At 31.5% G+C, this 18,797-nt stretch overlaps 1 protein-coding gene across 1 annotated transcript; it reads right to left on the bottom strand.

Annotated features, from left to right (window-relative positions):
• Positions 1–2,650: 2,650 nt before the first annotated feature.
• LOC110417744 (myb-related protein 306-like) lies at positions 2,651–4,467 on the bottom strand. Its single transcript, XM_021430256.1, has 3 exons — positions 4,150–4,467; positions 3,723–3,852; positions 2,651–3,579 (listed from the first exon to the last, which is right to left on the bottom strand). Exons 1-3 carry the CDS (start codon positions 4,280–4,282, stop codon positions 2,847–2,849), a joined length of 996 nt encoding a protein of 331 aa, XP_021285931.1. The 5' UTR covers positions 4,283–4,467; the 3' UTR covers positions 2,651–2,846.
• Between the last annotated feature and the right edge of the window lie 14,330 nt (positions 4,468–18,797).

Here is an 18,797-nt window from a genome sequence, read left to right as displayed (position 1 = left end):
GAGATGATATTATATAAAAATTAATAATATAAATATAAATATATTAAACTTACATTTTAATAAATAGGGTTAATTTTGAAATTTAACATTACATTTCTAGTGAAGTACTTGAAAACCAAACGCTACAATGTTATCTTCCCTGCATTTTAATAATTATTTTGCTTGTATACCAAACACTATAATGTTATTTTCTCTGTAATCACATTGCTTATAATCACATTACTTGCAATTACATTACCTGTAATCACCTTACCTGTAATCACATTACATTGTAAAATAACAAACGCCACCTTTGAATATTATAATGGGATAAAATTTGATTTGGGTAAGTCTAAAATAGAATCTTAAATTTTTATCTTTAATTAGGGAGATACCAATGAAAAATCAGACAAGGGTAAATTACATATAGTGTACTTTATAGATACCACTAGCTCCTTATTCTTGACTTTAGGGTGTGCTTAATGCCGACTTCTCTTTGGTATTATTATGTTCACCAACTCCAGAACGGCCTGTCACCATTGCTTTAATTAAGGTTTCAACATCATACTTAAGGATGATTTTGTCATTGAAAATGAAGAACAGTATTAGTAGATGCTATTAGATTTTCAGTCCAGCTGGGCAAGCCAGTCAAAAGGGATATGCTATAGTGCCTTTTAGGCAAATATGCTACTCCAATAGGACCAGCATATACAGTCCTAATTACAAACTAGTATTGAAAAAGGTCTTTTTATCAGAGAAATCAAATATAATCTACCTTGAGCAATATATTTCTATTTTGTTCACTTGAACAAACAGAGATTTTGCTGTGTAGATAAAGAACAAATCAAATTGACTAAGTAGGTGGAGTTTTCTAGCCAAAGTTTTACAAAGTTCCCTTGTGAAAATTCAGAAATTTCTAAATCTAAAGACTCTTGACAATTTTTTCCATTTTATCTAAATTGGTGCTTTAACTTAAAATAGGTTCACCATTTATACACTAACAATTATTAAATTCTGTAAACATACTATTTTCAGTAAACATTTTACATGTTATTGATCTACTCTTTTTTATTAATTTATTAGTTTGGGATTTAAAATTTTAATGTAATCAAGTTTTTAGAAAAAAAACACCTAAATAATATTACCTATGTCATGTCCTTTTTTATTCTCCATTTTTTTTTCGCTTTTTGGGTATCAAGAAAAAAATTAAATATCAATATTATAAAACAATTTTATATTTTAATTTAAAACCAACTAGAGTCAATTTGAGATGGAAGAATATAATTTATTTCACACACCATAATACCTTATAAAAACAACTTAAAATAATTCTAAGGAAGTCTAATAGAACATCTAAGTTTGGCTGCGAAATTATGCAGAACATAACCTTAAAGAGTATGATATGATATAACTTTGAACTAGCACTACTCAACAAGTTTTAATAATATTATTTATATGCATTTGGAATGGATGTTATTCAAGTTTTCCACCAATATTTACCATTGAACAAAGTTTTAAGTATCTAAACACCTTTTTTTAATCAATCATAAACATATCTAAACATGTATAAACATAAATAATAAGTTTTGGGTTTCAATTTTGTATGGGTTGGGTCATTTAACTGACAGTCAAAATATTGTCCAAGATTATCCTTTCCCAAAAAAGTCCGGAATAATACTAGCTGATGGTAGATTCATATAATTGCATATGCATGTGTAAGTGAAATGGATTGGCAGCCAATTCAAACTTGCCTTATCTATAACTGTATGGACCAAAAATCTGAGTCCCCAGCAGCATTTTGGAGCTGACATATGCCATTTTAGCAAAAAGATGTACAAGTTCCATGCATGATGCGCATATAAATATATATGTATGTATGTATAAAGTTTTATTTACTCAAATCCCAATTTCAAACTAATAAGAAGAAGAGGAACAGTTGGAAAAGTCCTTGCCACACAATATTCTTTGGCTCAGCCTATATAGTCCCAATTGGGAAAGTAACTGGTAATTCATGACTGTCTTAATTATGTCCATTATAATTAATTGTAAACTAAAACTATAATTATTTATGAATCAGTTGCTCTTTAATTCTTTATATAGAAATTATAACTGAAAGAGCTAATTACAAATTGGTAATCAACTTAACTGCTTTATCTCTTGCCATAAATCTAGGGGACTTCTTCTCGGGCCCCAACCAGCTTTCCTTACCAAAAACACACCAATTTGCAGCAAGCAAATTGATACTAACTCCAGTAACCACGCCGACACCAGAAAGCGTTTACACCATAATGATATGATGTTTTCTTCTTCAACACCGCCACTTTTGATAGATGTGCATTCATTTCCACGCTACAAAGTTCGAGGCTATATATATATATATATATATATATGTTATCCATTTCCAATTTTAATTTTGCTCCACAAATAGCATATATAAATAAGGGTTAACTTCACCTCTAGAGTTTTTATTTCTCTTCCGATTGTAATTTCTTGGGACTGTTGAACATTTTCCTATAGATAAATAAATTAACCAACAACAACACGTTTATTGATTAATCATTCAAAGTTAAACCCTAACTCCAACCCTTTCTTTTTCGGATATATACATGTGAGATATGCATCATAAGGTGCAAGAAAAACAGCAATAAAATTCCAACTTATAGAACAGATATATAGGAGAAGAGATGTCTAATTTATTAATAATGATCCAGTACATATATAGCATAATAATACTGTTTACTTGTAATTTACACTTCCTGCTCCTCCCAAGAGAGGGTGTTATCTATCTGCATACACTAGAAAGACCTACCAGATCAAAGGCCTAAAACCACCAAAAACAAACAAAGAACCCCCAAACTTGATGTCCTTCAAAACAACCCAGCACTATCTTCTAAAGACATGTTAATTAGGTCTTCATGAGCCTGAGCCGAACCATCATCCAAGAGCCATTTCTCTATCAATGTGAGAGGGACCTGATGAGTCTCCAGATTGGGCTTGCTCTCACCTTGAAAGACGCTGTTTTCAGGCGTCAAATTGGCGTTCTGATCCACCGACACAGATTCATGAGAAGCATCTGAGTTGGAAGAGTTGAAGCTAAAAAAAGAGTCAAAACCCTCAGGCGTAGTTGCGCTAAATGCTCCTTCACTGGAGCTAGAGCCTGCTGTAGTTGTGTTGTTGAAGGAATTCTGAGTCATTGTTTCAGCTGAATTTGTTTGACGAGCAGCTGGTTTGGGTGGATTTTTCATCCAGTTTTCAAGCAACCGGGATATGTTTTCGGCACTGGATGCATAAGTAGACGCTTGAGATTGAGATGGTTTCAAGTAAGGGTGAGAGAGGCTGAAGTCCCTTGAGTCAGTTGAAGAGTTTGGTTTATCAAGGGACAAAGCCTCAGAAAGGGCTTGTTTAGCCATCCGGATATCGGTCTGAAGCCTTCTCTCCCACTGCCCCTTGGTAACTGATTGTGAAGAAGAGAACCCATCTTGATTTTGGCCATCAACGCCTGTTTGGAACTTTTTCAGCTTCTTTTTCAGATGGGTGTTCCAATAATTTTTTATGTCATTATCTGTTCTCTGAGGAAGGTAGGAAGCTATGGCAGCCCATCTGCACCCAAACAACGAAATTTTCCATTATTACTTAGTTTAGGGTTCAAAAATCTAAATAGATAATATACCCTAATTGAAAAGAAATTTGTGTATGAACTTCTATTCATCATCTTAGAGGAGAGACACGGATTATCTTCTTACCTATTGCCTAAAAGAGCTTGGAGATGGATTATCATCTTCTCTTCTTGTTCAGTGAAGTTACCACGCTTAATACCCGGCCGCAGATAGTTTGTCCATCTAAGCCGGCAACTCTTGCTGCATCTAAGCAAACCTGAAAATCAACATAAAGAAGAAAAAAACTTGTGAATAAAAACAAACCCCTCAAGAAAGCATAGAAAGTTAACCTCACACATCTCTAAAAGAGAGTAATGGAAGGAACCAAGATGAATTAATGTACAAAAAAAAAAGATGCCAGAATATTTATTGCACCTCTTTAATGATCACAACCAACCCAAGGAGATTAAAAAAAAAAAAGAAACTATTAACAGAGATTTTAAAAACCAGGAAAAGGGGATTAAACTAAAATCTCAAGGAAAACTTGTCAGCTCAACCTGGAGAGACTTGTTACCTGTATTAGTAGGAACTGATCTCCAATTTCCCGGTCCATGTTCTTGAATATAAGAAACCAGGATGATATCTTCTTCAGGAGTCCATGGTCCCTTCTTCACACCAATTTTATCACAGCAAGGAGGTCTACCCATGTCCTCTTTCTTCTCTCTTTCTCTCACACTCTTGAGATGAAAATTGAAGATTTAATTTTCTCAAACAAAAAAGTCTTGTTACTATCTTGCGATATAGCTAGAGCTAAAACCTAGAGTTTGAAATCTCTTTCTATCCTAATAGAAATGCTGAGACAAGCCTCCAGGGCAAGGGTTGCCTTGTCTATATATAGATATATATAGAGAAGAGACCCGGTTAGATGTTTACGCTGACCTGCGTAATGAGGTAAAAGGATTTGCTTCCGAAGAGTCAAAACGGACAGCAAAGCGCATTTACTCATTGCTTGCCAAAAGTCAAATATGCTAAGACTCTTTCTCTCTCTGCCTCTCAAAACCGTGTGGCATTCATTGTGGGGTATACTCGGAGGTGGCACCGAAAAGGAGTCCCTGCGCCTAATTTACTGTCTTATCCATTTTAAATGGCTACGTATCATGAATTAGTAAGTGTCCAGTTTTTCCAGGATAAGTTAATTTTTGGCCATTTCCATACAAAACAGTTGGATTCATGGAAATTAAAACACCTCTTCCAATAACTTTGTGATGCGTGCATCAATGGAAAGCATGCCAAGGCCTCAAGTAGCCTTCTTAATTTGCATGAATCAATAGTAATGGTGAAATTAATTTGCATGTTACCCATTTTTAATAAGTGATCAATATCTGGCCTTAATTTTATTACTTGAACTCAAAATGAATATCTTCAATTCAATTTTTAGAATGGACGATTTGAGATTTACGTGATAAGAGAAATTATTTTTTATTAAGTAATTAGAAAATTTTTATGTGTGTATATAATATCATATATATATAATGCATATATAAATTAGAATATTATCTGAAAAGATTATTACTAAATATAGTATTGACCAAGGATACATGGGATACAAAGTTGTCAAAGTCTAGGGGCAACTCACCCTTTAGTGTTGGATTCGGATTTAATATCTGAGAACAAATGGCAAATTGATTTAATAACTTAATTTGAAATCAAGGAAGAAAGAAAATAACTACAACCGTGCAAACTGCATGCCCTACTCATTTATTAAAGAGAGAAGAGAGGAAGAAAGGAAAAGTAAACATTTTCCGAGTTCCAACTTCCAATAGCTTATAGTGACAGCATTTCTTTTTTCTCTCTTTCTTTTTTTTGCCTTTGAAAGAGTCAGATCCATTAATATCCCATAAAGAAAAACGAAAAGAAAGTTAGATTCGTTGAATTAGCAGCGAAGGGATCCAAGCAATGGCATTAGCAATTCCGTTACTTTGTTTATATTATTCACAATAGCATCTAGTTATAATTAATTTCTTGCAAATTAATGGGATTGCATGGCTACTTGTAGTCCTTCTCAAGCAATCAACATCTGCTTTATGAAGATACATATTAGGTAGTGTAACAAGGCCAATTTGTTCGTAACCGAAAGTAATTAATGGCAAAAAAGGAAGCTGTTGGTAACTGTAAGTAAGGCGAGTATCCAATGATAAACCACACCTAATTATCTTTGAAAACAAAGTTTGAGTTTAAATAGCACTCCTCCGACTTATTTAATTACTAAATAAAAAAGTTTTATTGCTTCTCTTATGCAAGAGAAAAGATCATGACTCAAATTTAGAATTTTCAGCTAATCTCGATTCCATCTTGATTGTTTAAGTTCAAGTGAGAGTTTAGTGCTGTCGTTCCCCTGTTCTGTCATAGTTCAAAGAATGGCTCTTCATGGCTTTCTTATGCATTATCGTTTGCTGTTGCTGGTTTAGTTTCATAATCCATTTGCCTGTCCTCCAAGCCTGTATTTGTTTGCACTTAAGGTGCTTCTGGGCCTGTATTTATCTTTGGAGACATTTCTGCTCCTCTTTATCTATCAATATAAATCCTTGTAATTATTAATAGTACTGTTAATATATATTTTTTCCCAAACCCGTTAGAGCAACCTCAAATAGAGCCTAGTTCATAAATGCAAGCGTCCATAAATCATATGTTTTTATACAAGGGTGATTTGAACCCTCAAATTCCATGAATGTAATGTAATGAGAAATGTATGAACAAGTATTGTGTTGATGCTGGGTTTATGTTGCTGAATCTTTGTTGTTTAGAAGCTGTCTAGCTGTCCCTTTATGCTGGGATTATGATTCTTTGATGCTAAATCTTAGTGTGAGACATGGGGAGATGAATTGAGAGTTTGGGTTGCGGTTGGATACTGAGGTGTTACTTGGGTGGAATTGTATTTGTCACCAGGTAATTTATTAGGGGAAGCCAGCTGGTTCTATTTGTTTTATGGTGTACTTGCTTACGGATGGTTGTTGTAAATTGTTTAATAGGATGCGTATCCATCCATTTCTTACAGGACCAATGTCTTTTGTAAACTGGACTTTGCTTACTTTTTCTTTTGGCTTTATATTAATGAATATCACACCGAGCAAAAGAGAAACAGACGGAACCTCTCTTATTTTTCCACTACAATAATTTCAAATTAACCAGCAATGACTAAATCAGACTTGGCTACAAATGATGAGGGGTTTTTTTTTTTTCTTATGGACACTGTTAACAATAAAAAGAATTTTCTAGTCCTAATTTCCTGCTCCCTGCTGAAGATTTAACACGAAGGAATTAATATAGTCCCAAATGGGATAGTATATCCTTATGGCTTATAAATACTCTCGGCCACCTATTGGCTACGATAAAGATTTGTGGTTGATAGACTAAAGCCCTACTGATAAAACTTTGTGGTTGATAGACTAAACCCCACTAAATGAGTATCACATCATTTTATTTGGTTTTCTTTCACAATAATGTCGTTTTTACCTGACAAGCACCTTGACTTCATCGAAAACTTGTTAAATTAGGATTCTCACACCGTTTTCACAAACAAAACCCACAAAAGAAAACACACACACACACAGGGCTTTTCTTTTCTCTCTCTTTTGGGGTTTTTCATTTCAAAATTTTTGCAATACTTAATGTTGATCATGCTTAATTCTAAGCTCACAAATTTTAATGTTACATAGTTTGTTAATAGTGATATTTGGACTCTAGGACTAAACTATTAATAAGTGATTAATTTTTTATTATTTTAATTTGTAAATTAAATAATAAATATTATTTATGAAAAGTTGTGATTGTATTAAATATAACTTTTTGAATAGTTATATAATGAAAGGAAACAATTGTCTACATTAAAAGACATATATGTTCATTTATCATAGAAACAATATTATTATACTATCATTTTCACTTTTATAATAAGTGTGTTAAGGATTTTGTTGTATTTTGGAGATTAAAAATAGCTTAAGGAAAGTATTTTATTCACGTTATCAAAGTCGTATTATTATTCTTCTTAAAATAATAAAAAATTTCTAACATTCTTAAAGTAGTTTTTAACCTTTTTTCAAAATTATTTCGTAATGGAGAATGGGCTAGATTCAAATATGAAGGTTTACTTCCAAAATTAGGAAGTGATCAAGTTAGACAAATTTAATGGAATAAATTTCACTAGATGGAGGAACAAGATGGTATTCCTATTAACCACATTGAGGATTTGTTATATTCTTGAGATAGATCAACCATCAATTCCAGAAGAGATCACGTCACGAAAGGAAATTTGGATGGCATTGGATAAAACGTACAAAAAGGAGAAGAAAAAGGTACGGATAAATTTCTTGCATTAAAATACTTTGAGTTTACCATGATGGATATCAAACCAATTATGGATTCAGCGAATGAGTTACAAATTCTTGCCTCTGAATTAAGTGAACTAGAAATCAAAATCCCTTACTAAGTTCAAGTATAAACAATTTTGTCCAAACTTCCACCTTCTTGAAATATATATAGGAAGCAAATTTTGCATTTTCCATAAAGTTTTACTATTGAAGAGTTTCAAGCTATATGCGTATTGTGGCCAAAAATCATTTTAGAGATGCACTCATTCTTGGATCAAATATAAACCTCATCAATGAAAAAGAAAAGGGTTCTAATAAAATGAAAAACAATAGAGTCTGGAAAAATGACTTTAAGAAATCCAAGAAATTTAAGAGTGATAAAAGACGTTATCATTGTGGAAAGAAGAGGCATTTTATCAAAGAGTGCAAGTTCAGAAATTCTAGTAATCCTAAAAACAAGATTGTTGCTTCTAGTTCTAGAAACAAGGTAAACCTTTTTGAACATGATATCAAAGAAGTTGTTGTGATGGTGATTGAAATGTATATTAGAATAGTTACCAAAGTAGACATGGCTATAACAAAATGTTCAGACTGGTGGCTAGATTGCAATGCTACTATTCATGTTTGCAATGACAGAGGGTAGTTCAAAAGCTATAAAGAACTCATATGACCAGAAGAAATTCTAATGGGGAACCATAATCCTGTTAAAATGCTTGGCAAAGAAACAGTTGAGTTAAAATTTACCTCAGGGCAGAAATTAATTTTACGTAATGTATTCCATGTTCCTAAAATTAAAAAAAAATCTTTTATTTGTACATTTATTATGTAAGAATGATTTTAAAATTATACTAGAATTGGATAAGGTTATAGTATCGAAAAATATTGTATTTATTGCAAAAGGATATTCTTGTGATGGAATGTTCAAACTCAGTATCAATGAAATGAATAATTCTTTTACTTATACTGTTGAGTATTCTTCTGATTTATGGTATGCTAAATTATGTCATTTAAAATTTCAATCTTTAAATTTTATGTTAAAGTATGATTATATTTCATGTCAAAAAGATAGTTTTGAAAAATGTGAAATTTGTGAGGTAAAAATGACTAAGAAACATTTTCCAAAAGTTGAAAGAAAACAAGACTTATTAAAACTTGTACATTCTAATATTTTTGAACTAAATGGTTTACTAACAAAAGGAGGGAAAAAGTATTTTATAACATTCATTAATGTTTATTCTAACTTCACTCATGTTTATTTAATAAAAATAAAAGATGAAGCATTTGACAAATTCAAGGAATTTAAAACTATTATTGAAAATAAAAAAGAAAAGAAGATTAAAATTCTTCAAAGTGATAGAGGAGAAGAATATTTTCCAAACTTGTTTTTTCTATTTTGTGAAGAGAATGAAATAATTCATCATAAAACAACTCCTTATACACCTCAACAGAATGGATTAGTCGAGAGAAAAAATAATATGTTGCTAAATGCACAAGTTCCTTTTAATCTTTAAGGAGAAGCACTCTTGATAGCATGTCATATAAGTAATAGAGTTCCTTTGAAAAAATTACTTATAACACCATATGAATTATGGAATAATGGAAAAAAAATTTTTTTTTGAATGATTAAAGTGTGGGGTTGTATAGCTTATTATAAAGTCACAAATCCTTGTAAGATAAAATTAGTACCTAGAAGCATCAAACGTATTTTTGTTGGTTATGCATAAAATTCAAAAGTATATGAATTACTTGATTTAAATTCTATTGTTATAGTTGAATTTATACATGTTGATTTCTTTGACAATAAATTTATATATAATTCTGTTAATTTTGAAAAGGAAAAGCAAGTTGAAATGGCTCCAACAATTGGTGTAAAAAGAAAAGAAATTAATGAATCTATTGAGTTAAGAAGAAATTAAAGATTAAGAAAAGGGAAACATTTAAATTTTGAATATTTCTATGGATTCAATTGTTTTTCTAATTGAAAAAGATAGAACCAATGTGGTAAATAAAACACCAATTTCGCTAAGTGTTGATGAAGATCTCAAAACTTTTGGTGAAGCAATGTTTTCAAGAGATACAACCTTTTGGAAAAAAGTTGCAAATGATTAAGTGGACTCAATAATGTCTTAAAATGCATGAGTATTAGTTGATTTGCCTTTAGGTTCTAAACCAATTAGATGTAAGTGGGTGTTTAAAAGAAAATATAATACTGATGGTTCTATTCCAACCTTTAAAGCAAGATTAGTTGCCAAAGGTTTCAAAGAAAGCCATAAACTATTTAGATGCATACGCTTCAGTGGCTAAAATCTATTAGAACACTTATAACACTAACTTCGATTTATAAATTATATATACATCAAATGGATGCTAAAACTTCTTTTTGAAATGATGGTTTAAAGAAGGAAGTATCTATGGAACAATCAAAGATTTTATACACTTCTTGCAAATGAAAGAAAAGTTTGTAAATTGGTTAACTCACTTTGGGCTAAAGCAAGCTCTTAAAGATTGGCATTAGAGATTTGACTCGTACATATTATCTTATGGTTTTAAATATAATGGGGCTAACAAGTGTGTCAACTCAAAACTTATCAAAGATTATGTAGTAATAATATGTCTTTATGTTGATGACATGTTAATATTTAACAATAACATGATTAGCACAAATGAAACTGAAATATTTAACATCTATTTTTAAAATAAAGGATTTGAATGAGGTTGATACTATTTTTTGTATTAAAGTTAAAAAACATAATAATTGTTATGTCATTAATCGAAGTCACTATATTGAGAAATTGATCAATATATTTAAACATTTCAATATAACAGAATTTAATACTTCGTATAACTCAAGCATGAAAATGAATAAGAATGATGACCAAGTAATTGTACAACTTTAATATGCTAGTGCTATTGGAAGTATTATGTATGCTGTGCATTGCACTAATCCAGATATTACATTTACAGTTTGCATATTATCAAGATATACGAGTAGACCTAATAAAATTCATTGAAAAGTCATTGGGAGAATTCTTGGATATCGTAAAAGGACTAAACATTTTGGCTTACATTATTCAAACTATTTAAGAGTGTTAAAAGGATACTTTAATGCAAGTTGGGTTGCTAGTGCAAATGATAATAAGTCCACTTGAGGATGGATATTTATACTAGGAGGAGATGCCATTAGTTGGGCATTTACATAACAAACTTGCATCTCACATTTAACATGGAGTCTGAGCTTATAACTTTAGTTGCAACAAGAAAGGAAATGGAATGGTTGAGAAATTTGTTATTAGATATAAAGTTGTGGCCACAACTGATGCCAGTCATTTCCTTATATTGTGATAGTGCTGTTACAATGCTTAGCGCATATAGTGATATTTATAATGAAAAATCTGGACATATTAATCTAAGACATAATTACATTAGAGAATTAATTTCTAATGCGTTAATTAGCATAACATATGTTAAATTTGCAAGTAATTTGGCAAATCCTTTGATGAAGAAAGGTTTATCACCAGATTTGGTAAGTAATACTACAAAAATAATGGGTTTAAGACCTCTATTAGACACCAATAGCAGAAACCCAACATTTAATTCGAAACCTTTAGTTACTAAGTTGATGCATTAATAGAACCCATTCCTCAAAATCTTGTTTAAAAATAGTGCGGTCCATTACGTATAGAGGTTGAATTTATACTCTTAATGGAGTTTGAATATTTTATTATAGAAAGAAGCAATCCAGGGAAATGAGGACATTCATGAAAACTCCACTTACATAAACATAAGGAGTAGTGCTGCTTTAACAAGAAGAATTTGGGAGATTCTCTTGTAAATGTTTATTATGAATAGGATAAGCACATGGCTATTATGGTGCTAAAAATGAACGATCATTTACAAAATATAAATGAGTATTATATGTAGTGTATTTACAATTATAATAGTGGGAGTCGAGATTCAATCTGCAGATACCATCTACTTTATTAGGTTCTGAGATGCATTTGTTAATTGATGGCTCAAATTGAGAGATACAACTATATGCATAATATTCTTTTGTATGAAAGACAAAAATAAAAATATATTTTATAGAAAAAATCAACATTTCAAACTAGCGGGGGATTGTTAAATAGTTTGTTAAAGGTGGTATTTGAACTCTTTGGACTAAAATATTGACAAGCGATTTAGTTTTTCATTATTTTAATTTTCAAATTAAATAATAAATGTTACTTATGAAAAGTGTTTATCAATGAAAAGTCCTAACTCTAATAAATAAAACATTTTGAATAGTTATATTCTGAAAGAAAACAATTGTCTATACTAAAAAACGCATGTGTTTATTTATTATAAAAATAACATCATTGCACTATCATTTTAACTATTTAAATAAGTGTATCAAAGATTTTGTTGTATCTTAAAAGATAAAAAATACCTTAAGAAAAATATTTTATTCACGTCTTCAAAATCATATTTTTTTTCTAAAATAAATAAAATAATTTCTTACATTTAATACTTGAAAATGAGCAGTTGATGGAAATGCATCTTTTTTCATTATCTAAATTTATATGGTAGAGAAAAGATAATGACAAATTCGAAATTACCACATTGATTTGTGAACATCAAAGTTGGAGTAGGGGTGAGTAATAATTAATGCAACTTTGGGTTTAATTGAAGGGTTTTTGGGGTGATAATTGGACTGTCTATATTAGTTATGATGTGAGTTGCGAGAGAGAGAGAGAGAGAGAGAGAGAGAGAGAGAAGAGTGAATCCTGCGCATTGGGCTTGGCCCTTCATTGAATGTACTGAAAATGAAGGAAAATGAGAGCTTAACTTTGCTTCGAAAGGAGCCAGCAATTTATAATTATGAGCCTCTCATATTTATCTCTCAAGCATGCATTTCCTTTCCTATTTGGAATAAAATATTGCAGACATCCTATGGAAACAAACATCATTTGATTTATAAGGTTTATCATAAAATTAAAATCATTTGTAAACAAACAAACTTTAAATAACTGACTTATACAGGCAGAAAGTAACAGTTTTTTATCCTTATGAATTATAATATATATGATCATTCCAAAAGAAAATGATAAAGAGTTTAAAAATAAAAATAAAGATATAAATATTTTTGTTCTTATTTCGCAGGTTGTTGTAATTTTTGTCCCCCTCTTGGGATTTGGACTGTATAACCAAAATCCAAGTCAGAAGTTTTGAAGATTTTCATTTGATTATTGAACCCTAAATCCTAAAGAATCTCCACAAGCTACATCCGAATTAGAAGCGACATTAACCTTTTGGGTGGGAAGAATGATTCGGCCAATCTCAAAGCCCTTTCCGACATGTCCTGGGTTGTTTCAGTAGATGTTCCAAGGCGTCTGCTGCTGTCACTGGGTTTCTGGTGTTTTTGTGTCTTTGGAGTTTGCGAGTCTGGTATGCAAATTTGCATAACTGTTAGACTGGGATTTTCTGTCTCTTTCATACATGTACCACCCAGTTACTCATCAATAAATTTCCTATGCTTTCAAAAGAAAAAAAAAACCCATTTCCGACATGTCAATTAAGGTGATTTAAGTTCTCAAAGGAAATCAATTAGAAGATCCACGTGGAGACAATCAGCACTCTTCAGTTCAGTCATCGGATATTAGCCTAACCAATTGATTGCAACAACAATGGATTTGTTTGCTGATAAATTGTTCATCCATTTTCGAGAATTGATCAAATATCGTTGTCCATGCAAGTCAATGGCCCCTGCAGTCTTGCGACTCACATGTGTACTAAATAAAAGAAGGAAACTTTTGAAAACCCCATGTAAAACCACAATCTGAACTCATATCATACTAACTTCTGCACCAATCAAGTTGCCTTTTTCAGAAAAAAAAAAAAACGTTAAAAGAAAACTTTTTAAGTGGATATTTTTGAAAAAAAAAATAGAATAACTTTCTAATAATGTGAATTTATTATAATAATGGCAATTTTTCACGGAGCATATAAACTAAAGAAGCGCTCACCGACATATTGTAAATTTCATTCCAGAGAGGGATTAGGAACCTAATTTGGACCATTCATTGCCGTAGCATGGATTTGCCATATTCTCCCAATTATTTTGTAAAATGTCCATTGATAACAAATTTTCGTTTTATAATATTGTTCATTTCCGCAGCATAAAATATGTAAAGTTTTTATACAAATCAGGGTAAGTATTGTTGATTCTCGATAGAGATCTGGTTTTCAACAGAAAACGAAAGAGAGAGAAAAGAGGGATGGGTTTGTTTCCGGTTGAATTGCTTTCAATTTAGTGATTAGCAATTGTCCATCATTTCTCTTTGGAATGACGGTCCTTCATGTCACTATTTCTCTAATTACTTGTAGTGACTGTGTCTTGTTATTCAAAAGTGTAAGTTAATTTTCCGTTGTGAAAAACTCTCCCCATTGCATTATGTAGTGTGACCAAAAAGGAAAAAAGAAAAAAACAGCTAGTCAATGGTAAATTAAATTAGTTCATTGAACACATACTCAATACTTCCCTTCATTGTACTCTCCATGTAGGATGTTTATGCCAAATATCATGTGGGATATTTAAATATTATTGAAACAAATAGTACTAAAAGAATAGGAATAATTAACAAAAGCCTCATCATATGGTTCATATTCAAACATTCCTAAATATACGCCACTTGGGTTTCTGTTCAAGCGATAAGATGGGTTGACTTGGGACAAAAAAAAGATTTTGGCTTTTGGTGCCTCATATTGTAATAATAGTAGCTATACTTATTACTTGTTGTCAATCTTCAAAAAAAAATACTTATTACTTGTTGTCAAATTAATTAAAATTAAAAAAGAAAAGAAAAGAAATGTGAAAAGGAAAAGGGGTGAAGACCAATAATGAAAAAAGATATATCTTCTCAAAAAAGAAAAATGAAAAAAGGATATATATCATAGAGAAATCATAACTGAAACTGAACTTTTCATGCCCATATACACACACGCAAGGGATGAAGAGTAGAACACTGCTTTAGAAGATTGTGAAAAAAAAAAAAGTCTTCCCACCTTATCTCCACCATGATTTCCACAGTTCATAGCACGACAAATACAACTCTGTATCATCAAGATTAGGCCGTTAGATATAAAATCAATTAATTTTGTGGTTGATTTTAAAAAAGGTCAACAATAAAAGCAACAGCAAAACTATGCTATCACAAAGGGCAGACTAGGATGGCGAACTTAGACCTGAGGCCATGACTCTTAAATAAACATTTTGACAATTTCTTACTTGAAGGAGTGAGTATTTATTGGGAGGGGTGGCTGTAATGGACATTTCTCAAGCCACAAGGCCGTAGGTGACAAACGAAGACAAAAAAAAAAAAGGAAAAAAAAGAAAGAACTTCTGTAGCGTGACATGCTTCACGTAGCAAAGTCTTTCATTTTACACAAATAGTGACGTAAGAAAACAAAGCACTTTTTTTTATTAGGTTTTGCTTTGAAATTTAAGTCATTGCTGATATTGATAGCACTACGAGCTGAGACAGAGAACAGGTGCAACAAATGAGATTTTCTAGAAATCCTTTTATTTGTCCATTTCCTAGGCCTTGGCCATCTGTCCTTTTAGTTCTTTTTCTTGCCATTCACATTTGCGAAAAATGCTAAAACACTTTTGGGTCATAGGATCAGAATTAGATACATGCATTTGAAAGTGATGAGAAAACGTGACTAGCAGTAACCCATGCTCTAAAATTGTTCATCTTAGTTTGGAAATTTTTTTATTATTATTATTACTTTAGGCAATACGTTTTGTGATTTTTATATATATGGATGAAGACAGTAATGGGAATATGATTAACAAATCAAAGCTCATTTTCTTGTTAAGCAGAATCGATTTACATTGGTTTTTTTTTTGGAGTAAATTAGTTGTTAGGTATCTCTTAACACCAACCATAGTAAAAAAACAGACCCATATGCAAACCGCTATGCTAATTCCAACTGGCTGAATGAATCTAATCTATTTCTATTAGAACTCGGACCTTCAATGTTAGTAATTAAGTCAAAAACATACATTACGATTCGAAACCAATTATTTGGACATGTAATTCTTTTGAATTTTGTTGTCTTATAAAACAAGAATTACTAATTAACAAGCTATAAAGTAGTGCAGCTTTTGAAGCAACTTCATGGTGGGCGCTGCAAAGATTTTCTTTAATCCGTTTGATGATGGAAATTCAAAATCTAATGTTTCTTTTTTGTTTAGAAAACAAATAAAATATGAGAAGAATCATTAAAGTTCAAATTTAACATTAGTAGCACCCGAGCATTTGATTCATTAATTGATGCATTATCCCTTACTTAAAGAGTAAGGTTCGAATTCTCCCTCCTCCAACCATATAAAAAAAAATTAATATTAGTACCTCAAATCCAGTAAGTAAACCTATGGTTGAAGTATGCTTCTATATATATAGTAATTACATCTCATTTTTAAAATAGAATTTCAAGTTTCACCTTCCTCCCAAAAATAAAAAAAGCTAAAATATATATTTGAATATTTTTTATGCATTATAAGTAATATAATCACATATACGAATTTATTTCTTAGAGATAGAAAAAGTCGACAAAACATAAATCTCAATTCTCTCAAATAAGAGTAAAAATAATTGAATCAAATCCAGATTGTGATATAATCATAATATATAAAATTACATGTGCTGTCAATCTTTTAATTGGGTAGTTCAGTGATGCCGAGTCAGTGAACTAATTTAATTAGATGATGCCAGATTCTTGAAAGATCTGAAGTTTTAGCAGGAAAAATGCAAAGAAATCAACATCAAACGCCTTCAGATTGTGTGAACAACTAAGTCCGTTAGAGGCGCAGATAGGACCACACCATATAAACAGCGGGTGATGCGTTAAAGGGGTTGCACACCAGCTCAAATAACCAATCATGACTTTGCTTGGTTTATACATGTAGTTTTTAGGCTACTCACATCCTGGTGCCAGCTTCTCTCTCTACTCATTGGCATAACAGATCAAATCCATTAAATCAGTAGAATGACAATGATCCAACACCAATATCACCTTGCATTCAATTTCAACAAGGAAAATAAAAAAAGAAAAAGAATTATGTATTCAATAAACCAAACTTGTAATAAAGAGGCCTTGCCAAATGTCAAAAACAAGATAGCCGAAACGGCTTTGTGGGCCCCGGAGGCCCCCATGGCATCCATCGACATGGCCAAAATGACACTTGTATGGCTACGTGGGATTTTACATTTAAAGAAGAGTAATTACAAACAATAATTATAAAGGAAATTGATGCATCGAAAAAGAAAGAAGATGGTATGCTAGCTTTTTATAATTCAGGATCGTCACATCCTTTCACTTGTTTTTCCAATTAAATAATACTCTCTTTATCCACCTTAGTCCCTATCCTTATTTCTAAAATTTTTATTAAATAATTATCATCTTGAAAGAAAAATAATCTTATATATAATGATTCTAACATACGTATACCTTGTGACATGTGATTTTGTCATTTTTGAATTTCTAAAGGTTATTTTTGAGTTTTCAATCTAAGTGATGGATGCATTTTCTTTCATTCTCATTAGTCGGTTGGGTTTGTTTCCCCACTCTTTATTTTCGGTCTACATGTTTTCTTAGCAGTGGCGTCCTTTTCAATCAGTTCACTGATTGAAATTTTCTCGTCAGTGAGCGATATTTTTCAGTTTTACGTCTAGCTAATGCGGTAATTTCGAGCCTTTAAGTTTTTGTCTTTTTTGTTCTTTGTCATTAGCTACCTAGATTTGTTTCTCCTTTGTTCGTTTTGGGTTTGCATGTTTTCTCAATAGTAGCGTCCTTCTCGATCAGTCCGTTGACTAAACATTCTTTCATCGAGGAGTGCCTATAGTCTCTCCCCTTTTGGAGTGAAGTCTTAAGGGATCCAGCATTGCTACTTATGGTGGATGTTAGATATGGTAACCCCTCTATTCAATATATCTATGAATTGTTGCTATTCATTAATAATTCTTTCAAATTAAGAGAGATGATTGATACATAAATGAGAACATGTTAGATACATAAATGAAAACTACTAATTTATTGTCCAAGTAATGATAACTTTTTTAACCATTTAGAGTCTCGGAGTAGAGGTGGCTGTTCCTTAGTAGCTTCTTACTAGGTTTTAAATCCTTTTAATCTGAATTGATCACCATCATGCTTGGATTCTTGTATGATAAATGGGCTTTTGCATTTTCTCTTCTCATATTTGGACTTAGCTATTGATGGATAACATTGAAATGTTGGTGCAAATGGGGTTTAGATAGAATTTAAAGAACTGACAAAATTAACTTTAAGGTGAGTCTTTCAATAGACGTCATCTTTGAGACTTATTTCACCCACACCACTCGGTATGCAAAGGAGAATAATGCGAATAGCTTTAGGAATATAATGAAGCCAATTTCTAACTTTGTCTTGCACTTCACAAGAGTAGACCGCAAGATACATCAAAGAGTTTGCAAAGTTGTTTGGCTTTAGAACCTATTTTCTACAGTAAGTTAATTATAAGGAATTTGGATGCTTTTGTAATTGATGGGAACTTAAGTGTTTATATTAATATAACACAACACTTTTCTTGCTCTTGATTTTTCTGCTCGGATTTTATTTTTCATTTGATGTGTCAAAATGGTTGGCAACAAGCCTTTTATATAAGCTTGCAAGTATCTTTTCTTCAAAGACTCAACCTTTTCATTAAGGTACCATTTTGTTTAAAAGACATCTTTGCATTTTGCAAGACACAATCTTTGGATAAAGGTACTATTTCAATAATCATTTTATGAAAGGATGACTATGCATTCCATAAAACATAATCTTTGAGTTA

Source organism: Theobroma umbraticum, unplaced genomic scaffold (genome assembly GCF_002168275.2).
Source record: "Theobroma umbraticum cultivar Fairchild unplaced genomic scaffold, ASM216827v3 scaffold_50.0, whole genome shotgun sequence".
Classification (NCBI taxonomy): Eukaryota; Viridiplantae; Streptophyta; class Magnoliopsida; order Malvales; family Malvaceae; genus Theobroma; species Theobroma umbraticum.
Note: the sequence above shows the minus strand (reverse complement) of the source record. Positions and strands in the feature narration are given on the sequence as shown.

What these genes read in the sequence shown, in the direction of transcription:
- LOC110417744 (XM_021430256.1), bottom strand. Translation starts at nt 4,282, where the DNA reads ATGGGTAGACCTCCTTGCTGTGATAAAATTGGTGTGAAGAAGGGACCA. An exon ending in ATCAGTTCCTACTAATACAG is followed by an intron (nt 3,853 to 4,149) that starts GTAACAAGTCTC and finishes GTTGATTTTCAG; the next exon opens with GTTTGCTTAGATGCAGCAAG. An exon ending in CAAGCTCTTTTAGGCAATAG is followed by an intron (nt 3,580 to 3,722) that starts GTAAGAAGATAA and finishes GTTTGGGTGCAG; the next exon opens with ATGGGCTGCCATAGCTTCCT.